This window comes from Oncorhynchus masou, chromosome 4, assembly GCF_036934945.1.
Source record: "Oncorhynchus masou masou isolate Uvic2021 chromosome 4, UVic_Omas_1.1, whole genome shotgun sequence".
Lineage (NCBI taxonomy): Eukaryota > Metazoa > Chordata > Actinopteri > Salmoniformes > Salmonidae > Oncorhynchus > Oncorhynchus masou.
The window spans coordinates 7119595-7138729 of record NC_088215.1 but is presented as its reverse complement, the minus strand read 5'-3'; the positions used below and the strand labels follow the sequence as shown (position 1 = coordinate 7138729).

At 44.0% G+C, this 19135-nt stretch overlaps 1 protein-coding gene across 1 annotated transcript in view; it reads left to right on the top strand.

Moving 5' to 3' along the window:
• Positions 1-19135, top strand: part of LOC135520538 (voltage-dependent calcium channel gamma-1 subunit-like) — a 43669-nt gene that overhangs the window by 12424 nt on the left and 12110 nt on the right. Inside the window, exon 2 of the mRNA XM_064946170.1 lies at positions 10292-10366. Within this exon, the coding sequence (XP_064802242.1) occupies positions 10292-10366 (75 nt within the window). The remainder of the gene's footprint in view (positions 1-10291; positions 10367-19135) is intronic.

The window sequence follows — 19135 nt, the reverse complement described above, 5'->3', positions numbered from 1 at the left end:
ACTTGTGTCATCCCAATTGGGAGCATAAACACTAGCCAAAACAAGAGGGGTAGAAAACAGTTTACCAGTTACTATGACGTATCGTCCCTTAGGATCAGCAATAACCTCAGAAGCTACAAAGGGAGTAGCTCTATCAACCAGAATAGCAGCACCTCTTGATTTACTATGAAAGTTCAAGTGGAACACTTGACCAACGCAGTCCCTACGCATCCTAAAATGCTCACCAGTCCTCAAGTGAGTCTCTTGTAGAAATGCAATATTTGCATTCAAACCCTTTAAGTGTGTCAACACCCTCTTACGCTTCACCGGGTTATTAACCCCTTTGGTGTTCCATGAAATGTACTTGATCGCATTATTTTGGCCCCTCTGGGCATTCCCGTTATTCAACCCTGTCATTAGAGCATAGAATGGAAAAGCAATGAGCGCCCAAAACCCCCAGAATAACTTGTCTCAGATTAATGTACGGTGGTAGATGTTTGGAAAAAGTACAGAAAAAAAAACTAAAAAGACAGAATGACAACATTACAACTGAACAATTCAACCTCCCCTCACCCCCTCCCAGACAATACCTCCCCAAACGAGGTACAAAGCCTAAATAGAACATGTTCTCTTCGCACAGTGTGCGGTCTTAAACCTAAACCCACAGTCCCGCTCTTTAAAGTCGCGTTTTGTTAGTGGATCAAGCAGCAAAAAGAAAGATTTTTATGTATTTAAAAAATAAAAAAAGGTGAATCCCTTGTGCAAACGGAATGACAAAAGCACCACTTGTAGATGTATATAATTATATTCCCAGTCTTATAACAGGCATTGAGAGAAAAAATAAATCAAATGTATAAAGGCTCTCAGCCAAAAACCTAATTTGAAGTAAGAAAATCGTAGTAAGACAATCAAAAATAATAGTAATTATAATAGTAGTCTAGTTGACACTGAGACAGCTTACAACCAATACCAAAAAACTATGTGTGCGCAACGTTGAACGTTTGCTGGGCATACAGCCTAGAAACACAGGAGTTAAGTAAAACCTTAATACAATTAAATTAAAATGACTGAATGCTTGTAAGGCACGCACACTAGATGATCAAAACATTAGATCAAATCAAATAAGCCTGAATGGGTTTGCCAACTATACAAGACTAGCCTGTTATATCTAAACATAATTGTACCACAGGTGGGTTACTTACTATCTACAGTTCACAAGCAACAGTTGCTGAACTGTGAGCATGTTCAAGGCTTCTTGATGTGACGTTGAATGTGAGCAATGGCCTCATCCGGAGACTCAAATGTGTAGTCTTTACCCTCATGAGATCATGAGCCATAAACGGGCCGGGAATAGCAGTCCATACTTCACACCTGGATGGTCCCGAAGTACTCGTTTGGCCTGTCCGAAAGCTGCGCGCTGCCTGGAAACAGTGGGGGAGTAGTCCTGGTAGATGGAGAAGCTCTGTCCTTGAAAGCTCAGAGTGGTATTGAGGGCTCGTCGGAGGATCTCCATCTTCTCATGAAAAAAGTGTACTTGAAGAATTATGTCACGGGGCCTCTGCCCATCCCGGGGCTTTGGGCGCAGCGACCGGTGGGCTCGATCAATCAGGGGCTTTTCATCTAAGGCAAGAACATCCTTCAGCAGCCCTGAAACGAAATCCGTGACGCGATGCATTTCCGCTGACTCTGGGACCGAAACAAGTCTCAGATTATTGCAGCGAGAGAATCCCTCTAAACTACACAGCTCTCCTTCACCTTTTTCAAATCCGCAGCTAGGCGTTTCACTTCAGCCTCCAGGGATGTAGTTAAGTCGGAGGCATTAGTAGCGGAGGTCTCCAGTGCTGCAATCGTTGTAGTGTGCGACGCAGTTGTTGTTTTGAGTGATGTGATTGCTGGCATAGTCTCGTTCCGCAGGATGGTTAGATCTGCTTTTAAAGTATCAGAAACCTCCTGTATTCGGGCCTCAATCGTAGCAACCACCTCCGTTTTCATTTCAACCATCTCAGAGCATAGTAGTTTGATGGCCTCGAGAATGTTCACTTCAGAGCCGCCAGGCCAAGCCGCACCCCCGGGTAAAGTGTGCGTCCCCGGGCCCTCAGACTCAGTAGAGTGCGGTGATGAGAGCGGGTCTTGTAGGCCGGGTTTTCTCAAAGTCATGCTTTTGGCCTTATGTTTGGTCGACATGCCGACATTCGGAAGCAAAGTAGTCTTGGTTTTTACGGAAAGGGATCACCAAATTAATATTTGAAAATCAATACGGTTCTGCTGCAAAATTCACATAAACTTTAAGAATACCACGTGAGCAAACGGAAAACACGTCAGTCGCACATGGCGTCCCTCCTATCCCCCCTGTATTTTATTATTATTTTGTCCAAAGTGTGCAAAACAAGACAAACCCCAACTAGGCTGTATAGCTATAGTAGCGATGGCCCTTTGCTCTCTACAAACAAAAAACTGTACGGGCCCAGTAATAAGATATTACCAGTGGTAGGGCACTTGGTAATTAGGCTGGAGAGTAAAGACAAAAGTGCCATCCAGCCTGTCTTCGTCATTGACTCTCTAGCCAGACCGTTGCTGGGGCTGCCAGCAATTGAAGCATTGCAACTCATTGAGAGAGTGAGTGAACTGGAGGACCGAGGTGAGGTTTTCAAAAAGAAATTCCCCAAAGTGTTTTCTGGTCTAGGAAGGATAGAAGGTGACTCCAAAATCCGCTTGAAAGAGGATGCTGTCCCCTATGCCCTTACCACCCCCCGCCGGGTGCCTATCCCTTCATTGGCCAGAGTAAAGGAAGAGTTGGGGAGGATGAAAGAAATTGAGGTAGTGTCTATAATAGAGAGTCCCACTGAATGGTGTGCAGGGATGGCAGTGGTCCCAAAAGCCAATGGGGACATAAGGATCTGTGTGGACATGACTAACTTGAATGATTCACTCTCCAGAGAGAGACACATCTTACCATCAGTGGAGCAATCACTGGCATGATGTAAGGCTCACAGCAGTTCTGACCAGGCTCCAGGAGACTGGCCTGACACTCAATGAAAAATGTACTTTTGCATAGTCAGAGGTCTTGTTCTTGGGACACAAAATCAGTGCAGCTGGAATAGAGCCGGACCCAGATCAGCATCATCACAGATATGCCCATCCCCCAGTTAGGACCTTCTTATGCATGCCCACATATGTGTGTAAGTTCCTCCCACAGTTTTCAGATATAACCAAACCCCTGAGAGACGTACTAGCCAAAGAGAATGACTGGTCAAGGGGTCACGTGCAACAGGTAGCATTTGACAAAATCAAAGGAGACCTGGCCTCACAGAGAGTGCTGGCCCAGTACCGTCCCCACGCTAAGACAAATGTATCAGCAAATGCATCATCCTTTGGGCTAGGGGCGGTCCTTACACAGATGCAGGACAACATGGAATGGCGTCCAATAGCATAATCTCCCAAAGCTTATCTGACACAGAGCAAAGGTATGCACAAGTGGAGAAGGAGGCGTTGGCTATCACATGGGCATGTGAAAGGCTCAGCCAATACCTTATTGGCCTGCAGTTTACAGCAGCAACTGACCACAAACGACTGTTGGCTCTGTTAGGGACAAAAGCACTGGACGACTTGCCTCCCAGAGTTCTGCGCTTCAGCCTCAGATTACTGGGGTTCACCTACAAGATGGTGTATGTGCCAGGGAAGGCACTGATCACAACAGATGCACTCTCCAGGGCCCCAATGAGAGGAGGAGCAATGTCTAGAGGGGGAGGTACAGGTGTCCATTAATGCAGTAAGGGAAAGTCGACCTGCATCTCAACAACGAGACCCCATCTGCTGACAGATAGTGCAGCAGTGCAAAAAGGGATGGCCCAGGCAGGAGGAACTGCCTCAGCTGCTGAAGCCCTATTGGGTGCACCAAAGTGACTTCCACTGTAATGGAGACCTTCTCATGAAAGGACAACGGAGAGTTATCCCAGAGACTCTACAACCAGAAAGGCACAAGGGACACATGGGGATAACCAAATGCAGACTGAGGGCTCAGCAGTCAGTGTGGTGGCTTGGTCTGAGTACTCAGATTGCCAAGCTGGTAGCCCATTGTGAGGTCTGTACAAAATGTCAACCTTGTCATCCGGAGCCAATGGCAACGGAGCTGCCAAAACGGCCTTGCAAAAGGATAAGGGCAGATATGTTCTATTGGAAAAATGACACTTATCTGCTAGTGGTAGATTACTACTCAATATACATTGAAATAGCAAAGACACCCATAACCACATCAGCTGGTGTTATCAATGGATTAAAGTCAATTTTTTTCCAGGCAAGGGGTCGCTGAGGTCCTGGTTACAGATAACGCTCTCCAGTTCTCTGCAAGCTCCTTTTCTGCTGTTGCCGCAGAGTATGACTTCACACGTGACCAGTAGCCCCTACCATGCACACAGTAATGGTGAGGCAGAGAGAGCTGTGAAAACAGTCAAGGGACTGCTGAAAAAGAACAAGGATCCATACAGGGCTCTGTTAGCTTACAGAGTTACACCACTGCATCATGGGCCGTCGCCTGCCGAGCTCCTGACGGGCAGGAGGCTGCGTTCCCCATTGCCTGTCTCGCCGGCTCAGCTTAAACCCTGATGGCCTAACAGAAAGGCCTTCGGTGAGAGGGACAAACGGCTGAAACAAACGCAAACTGGAGACTTTAAGTCGGAGACACCGTGCTAAGGAGAGGCCAGAGCTGACCGGAGGTCAACGCGTGTGGATTACAAACTCAAAGACACCATCAATAGTGCTGAGGAAAGCGGGTGCCCCACGCTCCTATGTGGTGGACACAGGCTCAGAAGAGGTACGAAGGAACAAAAACACACCTCAGAGCTCTTCCAGATCTACAGGCCACACAGACCTACCAGCCACACAGACCTTCCAGCCGCACAGACCGAGGCCACAGAAAATGCACAAAAAGAGGGTGAAGGAGAGAGAATGCTCACAGAGCCACAATGTGAAGGGCCTCCCGGGTGGGGCAGTGATCTAAGGTGCTGCATCGCAGTGCTAGCTGTGCCACCAGAGACTCTGGGTTCGTGCCCAGGCTCTGTCGCAGCCGGCCGCAACCGGGAGGTCCATGGGGCGACGCACAATAGGCCCAGCGTTGTCCGGATTAGGGAGGGTTTGGCCGGTAGAGATATCCTTGTCTCATCGCGCACTAGCGACTCCTGTGGCAGGCCGGGCGCAGTGCGCGCTGACCAGGTCGCTAGGTGCACGGTGTTTCCTCCGACACATTGGTGCGGCTGGCTTCCGGGTTGGATGCGTGCTGTGTTAAGAAGCAGTGCGGCTTGGTTGGGTTGTGTTTCGGAGGACGCATGGCCCTCGACTTCGTCTCTCCCGAGCCCCTACGGGAGTTGTAGCGATAGTAACTACTAACAATTGGATACCACGAAATTGGGGAGAATTATTTTTTTTTAAAGGCATGTGAAGCGCTGAAAGACTATGTTACATGAAGAGAAAACATACTGTGGGGGACCATACCCAGCAAAAAGAGACTGTTGTACCTAAGTTAATGTTCATACTGTGTGATTTAATGCTTTCATACTGTTTTTATGGTGGGAAGTAGCATGTTCGAGAATAATACTGGTTTCCAAATTGCATTTCAGTTATGCTTCAGTGGTTATGCATGTTGAGTTCTTGTTCATGGGAGAGGGGAAGATGTAGTAGGATGTCCCTTGGGGGTATCCATACCTAGGTATGACATGCGAGGGTTAGGTTAGTAAACATGCGGGAGCTAGAACCTCATTGTCGTGCGTCCTTATTTTTTAGATAATACTACAGATGTGGATAGACATGGGGGAGCTTTACAAGTCCTTATAGAGACCTGGGTTTGAATTCCAAGCACATATACTGTAAGCCAGTTCCTGGAAGGCCTGAGTCTCTTTCTTCTACCCATCATTAGAGAGACCTTTTGAGTGTCTTCCAATGCCATTAGAGAGCACAGCGGCACAGACCATGTGTGTGCGAGGGAGCGTGCATGTGTGCTTGCCTACCTGCGTTCATAGTGTGTTTGTGTGTGCGCATTTGTGCCAACCTGACTGACTGCCTTCATATTGTGTGTGCGCGTGTGTCTCTAAAGGTGAGGATGGGAGTGTGTAATGAGGACATCAAAAGCTAATGAGGCGAGCGCCGCCGCCGCATAATTGGCATAATCCCTGGATTTAGTGTTTCAATTAACAAACACAGAAGGACAACGACACAGCCCCAATGCCTGTTCAAGTGTCTCATAATGCAGCGTGGGCTCTCTCACCTCTCAGCGCAATGAAAGGACACTTGGTCTTCAGCATGATGACAAGAATCCCTTCTGGTCCATTACAGTTATTAACACAGGAGTTTGTGGTGCGGAGAGATACTACCGAAGCTAGAGCCGAGGCTTTTGTTTGAGGGGTGAACGACTTAAAATGGCTGGGTTGAGCTGAGGCAACTCGGCAATTGACCTTTAAAGGCCCGAATGTACTCTGACTCTTCTATAAACTAGCTCTCTCTCTCTAAACCAAAACATTGAATTCTGTGGCTAGCCACCTCATCCCCCTGCCCGACTTACTTAATAAAAAGAGCAGACAAGCCAGTTGCTAAGTAACCACCTCTGGGTTTTCCCTTGATGGCCAGTCTCTGTCCTCATTCACAAAAACATCCTCTATTAGAGAGAGTCAAAACATGAACACGTTTAGATCCTTTTTCATGGTCCTTTACCTTACCAAAACCAATCATTGTCAGGTTGTATAATAGTCGTATAAGGATGTTTTGTGAGCATATTTTAAGTAACCAGAACAATACATCTTTATCTGGTGGAAATCTGGTGATCTGACTAGATCAAATGATCAAATGTGACATATTTAACTTTAGCTTTTCATCCTGTACTGAAAAATACATATTTAACTGGTTGTAACACAGACCAGTTGGTTGTACTCTGATTATATGATAATGTCTTCTCAACCAGTCAATAATCATGTGCCAAATTTGGTCTGTTGGATTCTACTCATTAAAGAGTGCTTTGCTGGCGCCAAGTATGGGCGCCAAATCCAGCTAATTGAACCTGCACATACTTTGTGTAAATTTTTTGATTAGCCTTCTCTCAGTAATACATCCAAACTTGCAACCCCACCCACCAGTAACTCGATCTTCCTAGTTGTCCTGGGAGAAGGGGAATTATCTCCAGCCCATGTGTATGTGTGGATATGAGTAAGGCTGGAGCCGATGTGATAACATGCTTAGCTCACATAATTCTACATGACAGCCTGTAACTTACTCCTGCGTGGTCCCTGCAGTTGGCCCAAAACATTAGATGCCACGTATCTGATGCAGATCAGGCCTCTCCGTGACAGAACAGAGTTGAGCGACTGAAGTTCCCCCTAAACTTCTGAGTGACACAGCCGTCTGTCGCCCTGGCGAATGGATGTTTTGATGTTCTGGTTTAGCATCAAAGCGTAGGGCGATACTCCTAGCCCTCTGCAATCGCTGTGATCGTATTCTGTGGGTCAGCTTTTACTTGTGCTTAGCACGGATCCCCAGGGGTTAACACATTGGTCCTGGCAAAGTGAATGGGATGCCTCGATAGGCTGCGTGTGAGTTTCAAGTTAGTGGAGGCTAAAAATAAAGAATTGCATGCATCTATCTATTTGCAGACTAATGTAAGATATAGCCTTCTATTCCTAACATGATGAGTAGATTGGATAGTCATAAACTAGGCTAATAATATAACTAACTCACTGTTCACAAAAAGATACCGTTCTGCTTTTCTTTTCCTTTATTTGCACACGTCCAGAGCTCGGCTAGATGGCCATTTGTACGAGAATCCAAAAAAAATGGCCATTTATAAACATTTCATGCAATTCTACGACACTTTCGTCTCCATAACTGGAGACTAGCAGAATCTTTAATGCCACCAAAATCGAAAGGCTACTCTGACAAACTCAGATCAATAAAGACGTCTTGAATGCAACCATCTAATCGAGGCCTCTGAAAAGCGGAGGCACTACAGTGTTGCCAACTCCTCAGTACGGAAAGTAGCTATTGGCTGTCCTAAAAGTCGCTAGAAGTCGCTAAATGACGTCATCGCCTAATTTGCCATGTGCTTGTAATTGTGATGGAAGCTGTAAGAGAGAGGAATAACGTTGCGGGTGAGACAAAAAGTGAGTAAAAAAACACCCTAAATATGTTTAGAACACACACAGCGAATAAGAACCAGATATTTGAGGCCATACTCCTCCTTCAGCACTTTATGGACCCATTGTTAATTCCAGTCATAACAGAGGCATTGTCAGTCCCTATCCCCAGGAGTTTCTATTTAAGATAACACTGAGGAAAGCCACAACAGCACGGGGCTATAGTTTTGGCATCTCCTCTCTCCAACTCAACAAGCCCCAGAAATGTTGATACAAATGTCTGCTTGGTGTCACTAAAGTACCTTATCACAACCCCCAGGTACTTAGAAACACTTACATCCTTGGACTCATCGAGGAGGAGGCTGAAACGCTGCTCATCCATATCTGCAACCAGAAACCCCCCCCCCCCCCAGAAAGTATGGTGCTATAACACCATTAATCATTTCTGTGCATTTTGAAGTGGCTAGCAGCAGTGGAGTCTGAGAAAGCAGCTCTACATGCTTCTTTCTCCAATGTGATCACATGCCAGCATAGAACAGTGTTCAGCGACAGCTAAATGCCATTGTGGCCTCAGCCTTTTTTGCAGTCAATTTTTTAAACCATAACTGGCAGCTTGTTTTGGGGGGAACTGTTATAAGGCTTTGTCTTTTGAGTATGTTTTTGAGTTGACGTGTTTTTTATATCACTAAGTTTGGCGTAGAAGTCAGCCTTACAATACAGGCAGTATGCCCATGTATCATCTCCAATAAACGACTTCAACCAACCTTTGAATTCAGGGGTTGATTCCCACTCCTTTCTGTATTTTTGAGTGTACAGTTTAGACTGAGACATGATGAGTTAGCCAGCTAGATGTTTAGCTTATGTCACAGAGAGGCACACACAGTGGACAAGGTGAGTAAGTGACTTAGGCTGTGTGAGTCAAATGCAGTGATTTATTTTTGTGCAGTGATTTATTTTGGAGAAAGAACATTTTACATTTACATCCCACCCTGAATGTAAGCCAGGGCGGGATCAGCCAGCAGCGGCTTCCCACACGCGCAATTCATTTACAGTCTGGACGTGGAGGGGTGAACATCTCCTGCTCTGACTGCAGCTGGGAGGGACTGTTGCGCGAGGACTGGGCCGTCTGCGAGTGCACCAGAAAAAGTTGCTAGATTTGTCGCTAGTCGATTTAAAAAAAGAAAATGTCGCTAGAGGGGTCTGAATACTTGCTAAATATAGCGACAAAGTTGCTAAATTGGCAACACTGGAGACACAGGCTATGACGTTCAACTAGCCTAGGGGAAGAAATTATTGTCCTTACAGGAACAGGGACCCAATGAATAAGACAGTGAATATGCGCACTCACCGGGGATATGGCCGATGGTCTCCGCTATGGAGTGCCAATAAAATATGCTACTGTTCGCTCAATGGCCTATTGTGAGTTGAGAATTTTGATAGCCTAATTGCACTGACAGCCGCAAATCAACAATCTGATATGGTGCGCCGCCTGCCCAATTTCGCGCTTCTCAACTGTAGGTTATGCCCTTGGCATTGTGATTTAAAACAATCCACAGCCATTTTAAAAAAAAGAAGCGAATCATCCTTTGTGGCTCAATCATGCACTCTGTGGTGTAGTGTTTTGAAGGAATGTATTTATTTTTGTATACACAGGAGTAATTATATCATTTTGGCAAGTTGAATTAAAAGTACTTCCTATTGGATGCGCCATTTATGGATGCCCAACATAACCTATGCTAACACAAAATCAGACACGGTCAATCAACATGGTGCAGATAGATAAGTGTTTTATGTAAACTCAGCGCAAACCTTCAGATGAAAGGGGTGCGGCGAAATGTTGATCCGTGTGGATTAACAACTACAGAATGCTCGTTCATCGGTACCAATATGCAAGTAGTTTAAAGGTAGTCCAGGTAAAAAGCATCAAAATCATTTTATCTGTTTTTTATGAAGTTAGCATCTTTACATTTGTGGAAGACTCGTGAAACAGTTTTTGGTAAACACATTGGTCTAGACTTTTGGTAAACACATTGGTCTATTACGCCATTTTTATTTCCGAAGTGTTGTGCATCTATTATGAAATATAGCTATTTTCCCGATGATTTAGTAACTTCTATGATGTTCAGTGTATTGATGAGAAACATTGCCTGAAGTGCTACTATCTGAACCTCCAGCTGACTGTGTTTTCATGTCTCCTACAGCGGAGAACTGCACTTACTTCAAACACTTCACTCCTGGGGATGAGTCTGAGATTTTTGAAGTCAAAACCCAGAAAGGTAAGGTTTATGTTGATGGCTAACACACCATGATTATGGTTTTGTAACTTTCATGTACACTGAGTGTACAAAACATTAGGAACATCTTCCTATTATTGTGTTGCACCCCCTTTCGACCTCAGAACAACTTCAATTCGTCGGGACATGGGCTCTTACAAGGCATCGAAAGCGTTCCACGGTGATACTGGCTCATGGTGACACAGTTGTGTTAAGTTGGCCGATGTCCTTTGGGTGGTGGACCATTCTTGATACACATGGGAAACTGTTGAGTGTGAAAGACTCTGCAGCATTGCAGTTCTTGACACACTCAAATCAGTGTGCCTGGCACCTACTACCATACCCCGTTCAAATGGCACACATATACAATTTATGTCTCACTTGTCTCATGGCTTAAAAATCCTTCTTTAAACTGTCTCCTCCCCTTTATCTACACTGATTGAAGTGATAAGGGACCACAGCTTTCACCTGGATTCCCCTGTTCAGCCTATGTCATGGAAAGAGCAGATGTTCCTAATATTTTGTACACTTGGTTTATACACTATATATACAAAAGTATGTGGACACGCCTTCAAATGAGTGAATTTGACTATTTCAACCACACCCGTTGCAGACAGGTGTATAAAAGCAAGCACACAGCCATGCAATCGCCATAGACAAACTTTGGCAGTAGAATGGCCTTACTGAAGAGCTCAGTGACCTTCAACGTGGCACCGTCATAGGATGCCACCTTTACAACAAGTCAGTTCGTAAAATTTCTGCCCTGCTAGAGCTGCCCCGGTCAACTGTAAGTGCTGTTATTGTGAAGTGGAAACGTCTAGGAGCAACAATGGCTCAGCCTCAAAGTGGTAGGCCACACAAGCTCACAGAACGGGGCCGCCGACTGCTGAAGAGAGTGGCGCATAAAAATCATCTCTCCGCGGTTGCAACACTCACTACTGAGTTGCAAACTGCCTCTGGAAGAAACATTAACATAAGAACTGTTTGTCGGGATCTTCATGAAATGGGTTTCCATGGCTGAGCAGCCACACATAAGCCTAAGATTACCATGCGCAATGCCAAGTATCGGTTGGAGTGGTGTAAAGCATGTCGCCATTGGACTCTGAAGCAGTGGAAACCTGTCTCTGGAGTGATGAATCACGCTTCACCATCTGGCAAGTCCGATGGAAGAATCTGGGGGTGCCGGATGCCAGGAGAACGCTACCTGCCCCAATGCATAGTCCCAACTGTAAAGTTTGGTGGAGGAGGAATAATGGTCTGGGGATGTTTTTCATGGTTTGGCTAGGCCCCTTAGTTCCAGTGAAGGGAAATTGTAACGCTACAGCATTCAATGGCATTCTAGACAATTTTGTGCTTCCAACTTTGTGGCAACAGTTTAGGAAAGGCCCTTTCTTGTTTCAGCATGATAATGCTCCCTGTGCACAAAGCAAATTCCATACAGAACCCCCATCGAACACCTTTGGGATGAATTGGAATGAGCCAGGCAGTGATCCAGGCCTAATCGCCCAACATCAATGCCCGACCTCACTAATGCTCTTGTGGCTGAATGGAAGCAAGTCCCCACAGCTATGTTCCAACATCTAGTGGAAAGTCTTCCCAGAACAGTGGATGTTGTTATTGCAGGAAAGGGGGGACCAACTCCATTTTAATGCCCATGATTTTGGAATGAGATGAGCAGGTGTCCACATACTTTTGGTCATGTAGTGTGTCTTCAAGAACAGAAGAAGAACAGAAGAAGTGTATGTCCTTCTGACAGAATGTTTCATAAGGGAATATTCAAAGGGAACAGTCATAAAAAAATAGCTAACTCTGGATATGAAACATGGGTGGTGAATAATACAAGCCAAATTGGATACATCTCAACTCAAACAGTCCAAGGCAGGGCTGCTTTCATGGACAAATGTTAACAAAAAACAAACGTACAAAGAACCAGACTTACTGCTTCATAACCAATGGTGATTTGGTCATTCTTAGGATTTGGCCATCAGCCTTGAATTTATTTCAACACAAGCAGAAACATTTAAGTATATTAAGTTTTGGTAGGCGCAAGGGTTGCGGCAAAGTCAACTGAGTGGATATAAGCTCCGGCAAGTAGCGTGATGGAACCCCATGTGACAGAGCGAATCCCTGTCACCGCCAATTCCCTTCTCTCCTGGATATTGTCCTTCTCCCATCTCCCCACTAGCCCCCTTGGTGACCCTGCCAGTACTGCGCACATGCTTGGCCCATTAGACACATGTACTCTCACATATGACAGGACTTCCATGTGATGCACGTAAGGGCGCCAAGCACATGCAGGGTCTTGTCAGACCCAACCAGTAGGGTGTAAATCATAATAGATTTACACACACACACACAGCTATGTTTTACTATACTTGTGAGGACTTTTTGTGGACCAACAATTGATTCCCATTAAAAATCCTATTTTCCCTAACCCCTAAATGAACCTTAATCCTAACCCTAACCTCAACCCTAATCCCTGAACCTATCCCTAACCCTATTTCTAACCCTAAAACCTAAGCCTAAAATAGCCTTTTTACAAGTGTAGACCGGCAAAATGTCCTCACTTCTCTGAATTTTAGTTGGTTTACTATTCTTGTGAGGACTTTTGGTACTCAAGTAATAGTAAAACATCCACACACACACCCTTTAAGCCCACTCTGCTCCTTTGAGACCCCTCTTTCAAAGTCACTGAGATCTCTTCATCTAGCCATGGTACCCAAAATAATGGGCAACTGGGCATTTATATGCATAACCCCTAAGCATGGTGGGATGTTTTAATTGCTTAATTAACTCATGAACCACACCTGTGTGGAAGCACCTGCTTTATATCCTTCATTTACACAAGTGTTTCCTTTATTTTGGCAGTTACCTGTATATTGGTTTATTCTCTTCAAGAACAAAATGTGTTTGTCTTTGATGTCCTTTTGACAGAATGTTTCATACGAGAAGATTCAAAGGGAGAGTCATAAAAACAAATAAGCAACATGGGATATGAAACATGGATGGTGAATAGTACAAGCCAAATTGATACATCTCAACTCCATGCTAGGCGCATGGCAGGGCTGCCCATTGTCTCCTTCTAAGTTTTAGGAACAAACGCTAACAAAGACCAAAGCACAAAAATCCAGACATACCCCTTCATTCTAAGCCTTACCCACATAATCAGTGGTGCCTTGGGGCTGGATGCAGTCAATGCAGTCGGAAGATTGCCTTTACTTTCCTAACGCGCAGTAGCGCAGCTCTTCAGCGCTTCGGGTTGAATGGGGCCCTTGGTCTTTGTTAGCATTTGTCCATCAGCCTTGGTTTCAACACAAGCCGAAACATTGAAGTATATGGACTTTTCCCAGTATACCAAGGGACGCGGCCAAATTAACTGAATGGATAGCCAGCTAGCACATTTGGTTCCTAGGAAATTGTGGAAACGTACATTTTTGGTTTCCCAATGGTTCTGCGAACGAAGCCATATGTTTCCTGACCAGTAGAACTGAACATGTTTTAAACATTCTGAAAACTAAATGATAATTTAGCATGTTCTGGGAATGTTTGTTTTTAGGTGGCAGGGAGGTTCTGAGAACGTTTTACTATGGTTCCCTGGAAGTTTTCCTGGGAGGTTTTTATTTTTAGTTCTGAGAACTGAAATCATGTTATTTGGTGTTTTTTGAATAACTCCCGTAAAACTTTCCCTGAATGTTTCAAGAACATGGAAATCTTGCTTAGGCATTAATCATGCAAAATACATGCATTTTTTATTATGGCATGGCGTCAGTGAGATTCAAACCTGTGATCTTCTGTTCTCTATCCATGGAATTAGTCCACTGCGTCACCAGGACGGAGCAAGCATGCCATGTTTGTTTTTTTACTCAGCTGTTTACAACGCTGTTCATTTTAGTCTATTCAAACAGACCCCATTTCAAAGGAAACAAGCACTCATTAACATCAGGTGTGGCCAATTAGTTGGCACGGACAACACACTTGAACACACTTAGCAAGATAGAGAGGATAGAGAGAGTTTTGTCGACGCTGAGAACAGAATGTATGTTTAAAAAAACAACATTCTTAGAACATTCTTTGAACGACTGTTGTCACTATACCAGTATTGTGATACTACGATACCAGATTTTCCATGGCAAAAAAGAAAGCACAACGCAGACTCAACTCTATGGTCCTTTAAAACCTACTTTTGTTAAGTATGATGTGCTATAGCCTGGAAAATAAGCAAATGTGACTCTGGGTGACAACACAAGACTTCTTGCATCCAACATTAGGAATGTTTCTCTCAAGAAATGTAATCCGCTTCATAATTTGTTTCCTTTTCTTCCGTACTTCTTCGTATCGCGATACTGGTATTTGAGAACACTACTTTGAACGTTACTAATGTTTTCTTGACTTGCAGAAATTGTTATGCTGAAGTATTGAAATTCCCATCAAAAAACATATGGTTCTCAGAATGTTATGTGTTAGCTGAGTATATGATCTGGCAGGTAGCATCAATGGAACACCATGTGACAGAGCTAATTCCGCTCAACGCCCATTCCCTTCTCACTTGGATATTTTCCTTCCCCCATCTTTCCACTAGCCCCCTCTGTGACCCTGCCAGTACTGTGCACATTTGGCCCATTCAACGTATGTACTCTCACATATGACAGGACTGCTAAGCACATGCAGGGCCTTGTCAGACCCAATCAGTAGGGTGTAAATTAGAATATATTTACGCACACACACACACTTGTTCTTATAGTTTATGATGTCTGTCAGTTTCTAACATGGTTTATGGGGACCCACCGTTTCCATGGTCCTATAAATGAAATTAACACATCACATGTTTTCATTTTATATGTAGAAGAAACAGTGGGGCAAAAGGGTATTTAGTCAGCCACCAATTGTGCAAGTTCTCCCACTTAAAAATATGAGGCCTGTAATTTTCATCATAGGTACACTTCAACTATGACAGACAAAATGAGGGGAAAAAATCCAGAAAATCACATTGTAGGATTTTTTATTAATTTATTTGCAAATTATGGTGGAAAATAAGTATTTGGTCACTTACAAACAAGCAGGATTTCTGGCTCTCACAGACCTGTAACTTATTCTTTAAGAGGCTCCCTCTGTTCTCCACTAGTTACCTGTATTAATGGCACCTGTTTGAACTTGTTATCAGTATAAAAGACGACACCTGTCCACGACCTCAAACAGTCACACTCCAAACTCCACTATGGCCAAGACCAAAGAGCTGTCAAAGGACACCAGAAACAAAATTGCAGACCTGCACCAGGCTGGGAAGACTGAATCTGCAATAGGTAAGCAGCTTGGTTTGAAGAAATCAACTGTGGGAGCAATTATTAGGAAATGGAAGACATACAAGTCCACTGATAATCTCCCTCGATCTGGAGCTCCATGCGAGATCTCACCCCGTGGGGTCAAAATGATCACAAGAACGGTGAGCAAAAATCCCAGAACCACACGGGGGGACCTAGTGAATGACCTGCAGAGAGCTGGGACCAAAGTAACAAAGCCTACCATCAGTAACACACTACGCCGCCAGGGACACAAATCCTGCAGTGCCAGACGTGTCCCCCTGCTTAAGCCAGTACATATCCAGGCCCGTCTGAAGTTTGCTAGAGAGCATTTGGATGATCCAGAAGAAGATTGGGAGAATGTCATATGGTCAGATGAAACCAAAATATAACTTTTTGGTAAAAACTCAACTCGTCGTGTTTGGAGGACAAAGAATGCTGAGTTGCATCCAAAGAACACCATACCTACTGTGAAGCATGGGGGTGGAAACATCATGCTTTGGGGCTGTTTTTCTGCAAAGGGACCTGGACGACTGATCCATGTAAAGGAAAGAATGAATGGGGCCATGTATTGTGAGATTTTGAGTGAAAACCTCCTTCCATCAGCAAGGGCTTTGAAGATGAAACGTGGCTGGGTCTTTCAGCATGACAATGATCCCAAACACACCGCCCTGGCAACGAAGGAGTGGCTTTGTAAGAAGCATTTCAAGGTCCTGGAGTGGCCTAGCCAGTCTCCAGATCTCAACCCCATAGAAAATCTTTCGAGGGGAGTTGAAAGTCCGTGTTGCCCAGCAACAGCCCCAAAACATCACTGCTCTAGAGGAGATCTGCATGGAGGAATGGGCCAAAATACCAGCAACAGTGTGTGAAAACCTTGTGAAGACTTACAGAAAACGTTTGACCCCTGTTATTGCCAACAAAGAGTATATAACAAAGTATTGAGATAAACTTTTGTTATTGACCAAATACTTATTTTCCACTATAATTTGCAAATAAATTCATTAAAAATCCTACAATGTGATTTTCTGGATTTTTCTCATTTTGTCTGTCATAGTTGAAGTGAACCTATGATGAAAATTACAGGCCTCTCTCATCTTTTTAAGTGGGAGAACTTGCACAATTGGTGGCTGACTAAATACTTTTTTGCCCCACTGTACATCTAACTTCAGATGTGTATATCGGATCATATTGAAATAATATACCTGTAAATTCACAGGCTTGTAAAGACATAGTTTATAAGAACATACATTATAAGTACATTGTGTATATGAGTAGATATAAGAAGAATTGTAATAGATTTTTTCTCAAATGAGCAATAGGAAGCAGTAGACTGTCTCAGTGTAATTGCCTCTTGTGCCTCTGAACAAGAATTGCTGGTGTAAGACTGGCTACTGCAAATCTGTGATGTAATATTTTCAATCTTTTTTGTTAAGAAACGTAAAGACAGTTCACATAGATCAGGAGATACGAGCATGTCACTGTTTTGACGTCCAGGTGACCATGACAAAATCTTTTGACTTTCTGAGGACGTCCTAACGACTCATTTTTGTTTGCAGGGGTCACTAGGGAGGTGATTTCTCACAGTCAAAGTCCTGCAATAAGAGCTATGATGCCAATATTTGTGTAAACACTTCCGAATTGTAATCTGTGGGTGTCACTGAGTAGGCTGATGCACCATTTCATGGGGGCACACACTATAGGTAAAGCTATATGAATGTTCAATACGTACAATAGGCTGACTAGTGAGGTGATTTCACACAGTTAAAGAGCCACTGAACACGCCGATCGGCACGTGTTTTTTTTCTGTCGCTCATTAGAAAAATTGGATTTCAGTCTTGGTGGTTTGTTTTCTGACTAATTACACGTTTGGTTAATGTTTGTCCCCCGTGAGACACTGTAGATGCGGAAGCCTACTTCACTTCCTAAAAATCCCCAGAAGAAATCTATAATTAATTTTAACGTTTTTGCCAAGGATGTTTTAGTTGTGCAATTTTATATCTGACTAACACGGAACCCGAACCGACTGCGCTCATGCGCCATCGTGCATAAATTTATTTTGTCCCCCCACACCAAACGCGATCACGACACGCAGGTTAAAATATCAAAACAAACTCTGAACCATGTATATTAATTTGGGGACAAAATAGCTTGCACTTACTAGCTAATTTGTCCTATTTAGCTATTTTGATGTTGCTAGCTAATTTGTCCTGGGATATAAACATTGAGTTACTTTACCTGAAATGCACAAGGTCCTCTACTCCACCAATTAATCCACACATAAATCGGTCAACCGGATCGTTTATAGTCATCTCTACTCCTTCCAGTTTTTTTCTTCTCTTGACTTTATATTGCGATTGGCAACTTTCATAAATTACGTGCATTACTGCCACTGACCTCGTTCGTCTTTCAGTCACCCACGTGGGTATAACCAATGAGGAGACACGTGGGTACCTGCTTCTATAAACCAACGAGGAGATGGGAGAGGCAGGACTTGCAGCGTGATCTGCGTCAGGAATGGAACTGACTTCTATTTTAGCCCTTGGCAACGCAGATGTTCGTTAGCGCGCGCTAGCAGTGTGGGTGCAATAATTGAATAATATAGAGTTCTACATTTATTTTGCAACGCTCAGGCATGCGATGCGAGTGGTGTCGTCAGCCTGTAAGGTGTTTGGGGCAGTATTTCTCAAGTAAAAAAATGCACGACGTAATGTCTTTTGTAAACAAAGTCGGAGCTGCTGGGCAGGTCTGTCTCACTGTCTATGCTATTGGATAGAGAGCAATCACCGAAGCGGTTCACTCCATGTTAGTGGGCAAATGGACATCGTCAAATCAAAACCCAACCTTCTACCTGTTGTGATGCACGGATGTTCCAAACTCTGTTTTAGACCAGACCAAAAATGATCATATTTACACTTTGCAGTACATTTTGACTTTAAAATAACTGTTTCTCATACTGATACCACGTAGGCCGTTTTCAAAGGCATTTGTTGCTTTTTAAAGGAAGTCGCTCTTTAAAGTCCCGCAATAAGCATGGTTTGAGAACTAACAACATGGTGTTTGTTGAATCGCACATCTGTTTAAAGCAACAAGCAGAGTGTGGCTGCAGCATTTCAGAGGGAGAAGGATGCAGTGTACTGCGGGATGAGCTGTGGGCTCTCTTATTGCAGGACTTTGACTGTGAGAAATCACCTTCCCAGTCAATCTATTGTGTGTATTGGAAATTCATATCGCAATGTACAGCCTTACCCCATTTCATGGGTGCACACTTCATGGGTATCAGCCTAGTGAGTAACAACCACAGATTACAATTCCAAAGATGATACACAAATATTAGCATCATAGCTCTTATTTCAGGACTTTGACTGTGAGAAATCACCTCCCCAGTCAATCTATTGTGCATATTGAACATTCATAATGGACTGTAAAGTCCTGCAATAATAGCTAAGACGCTAATATGTGTGTAAACTCTATGGAA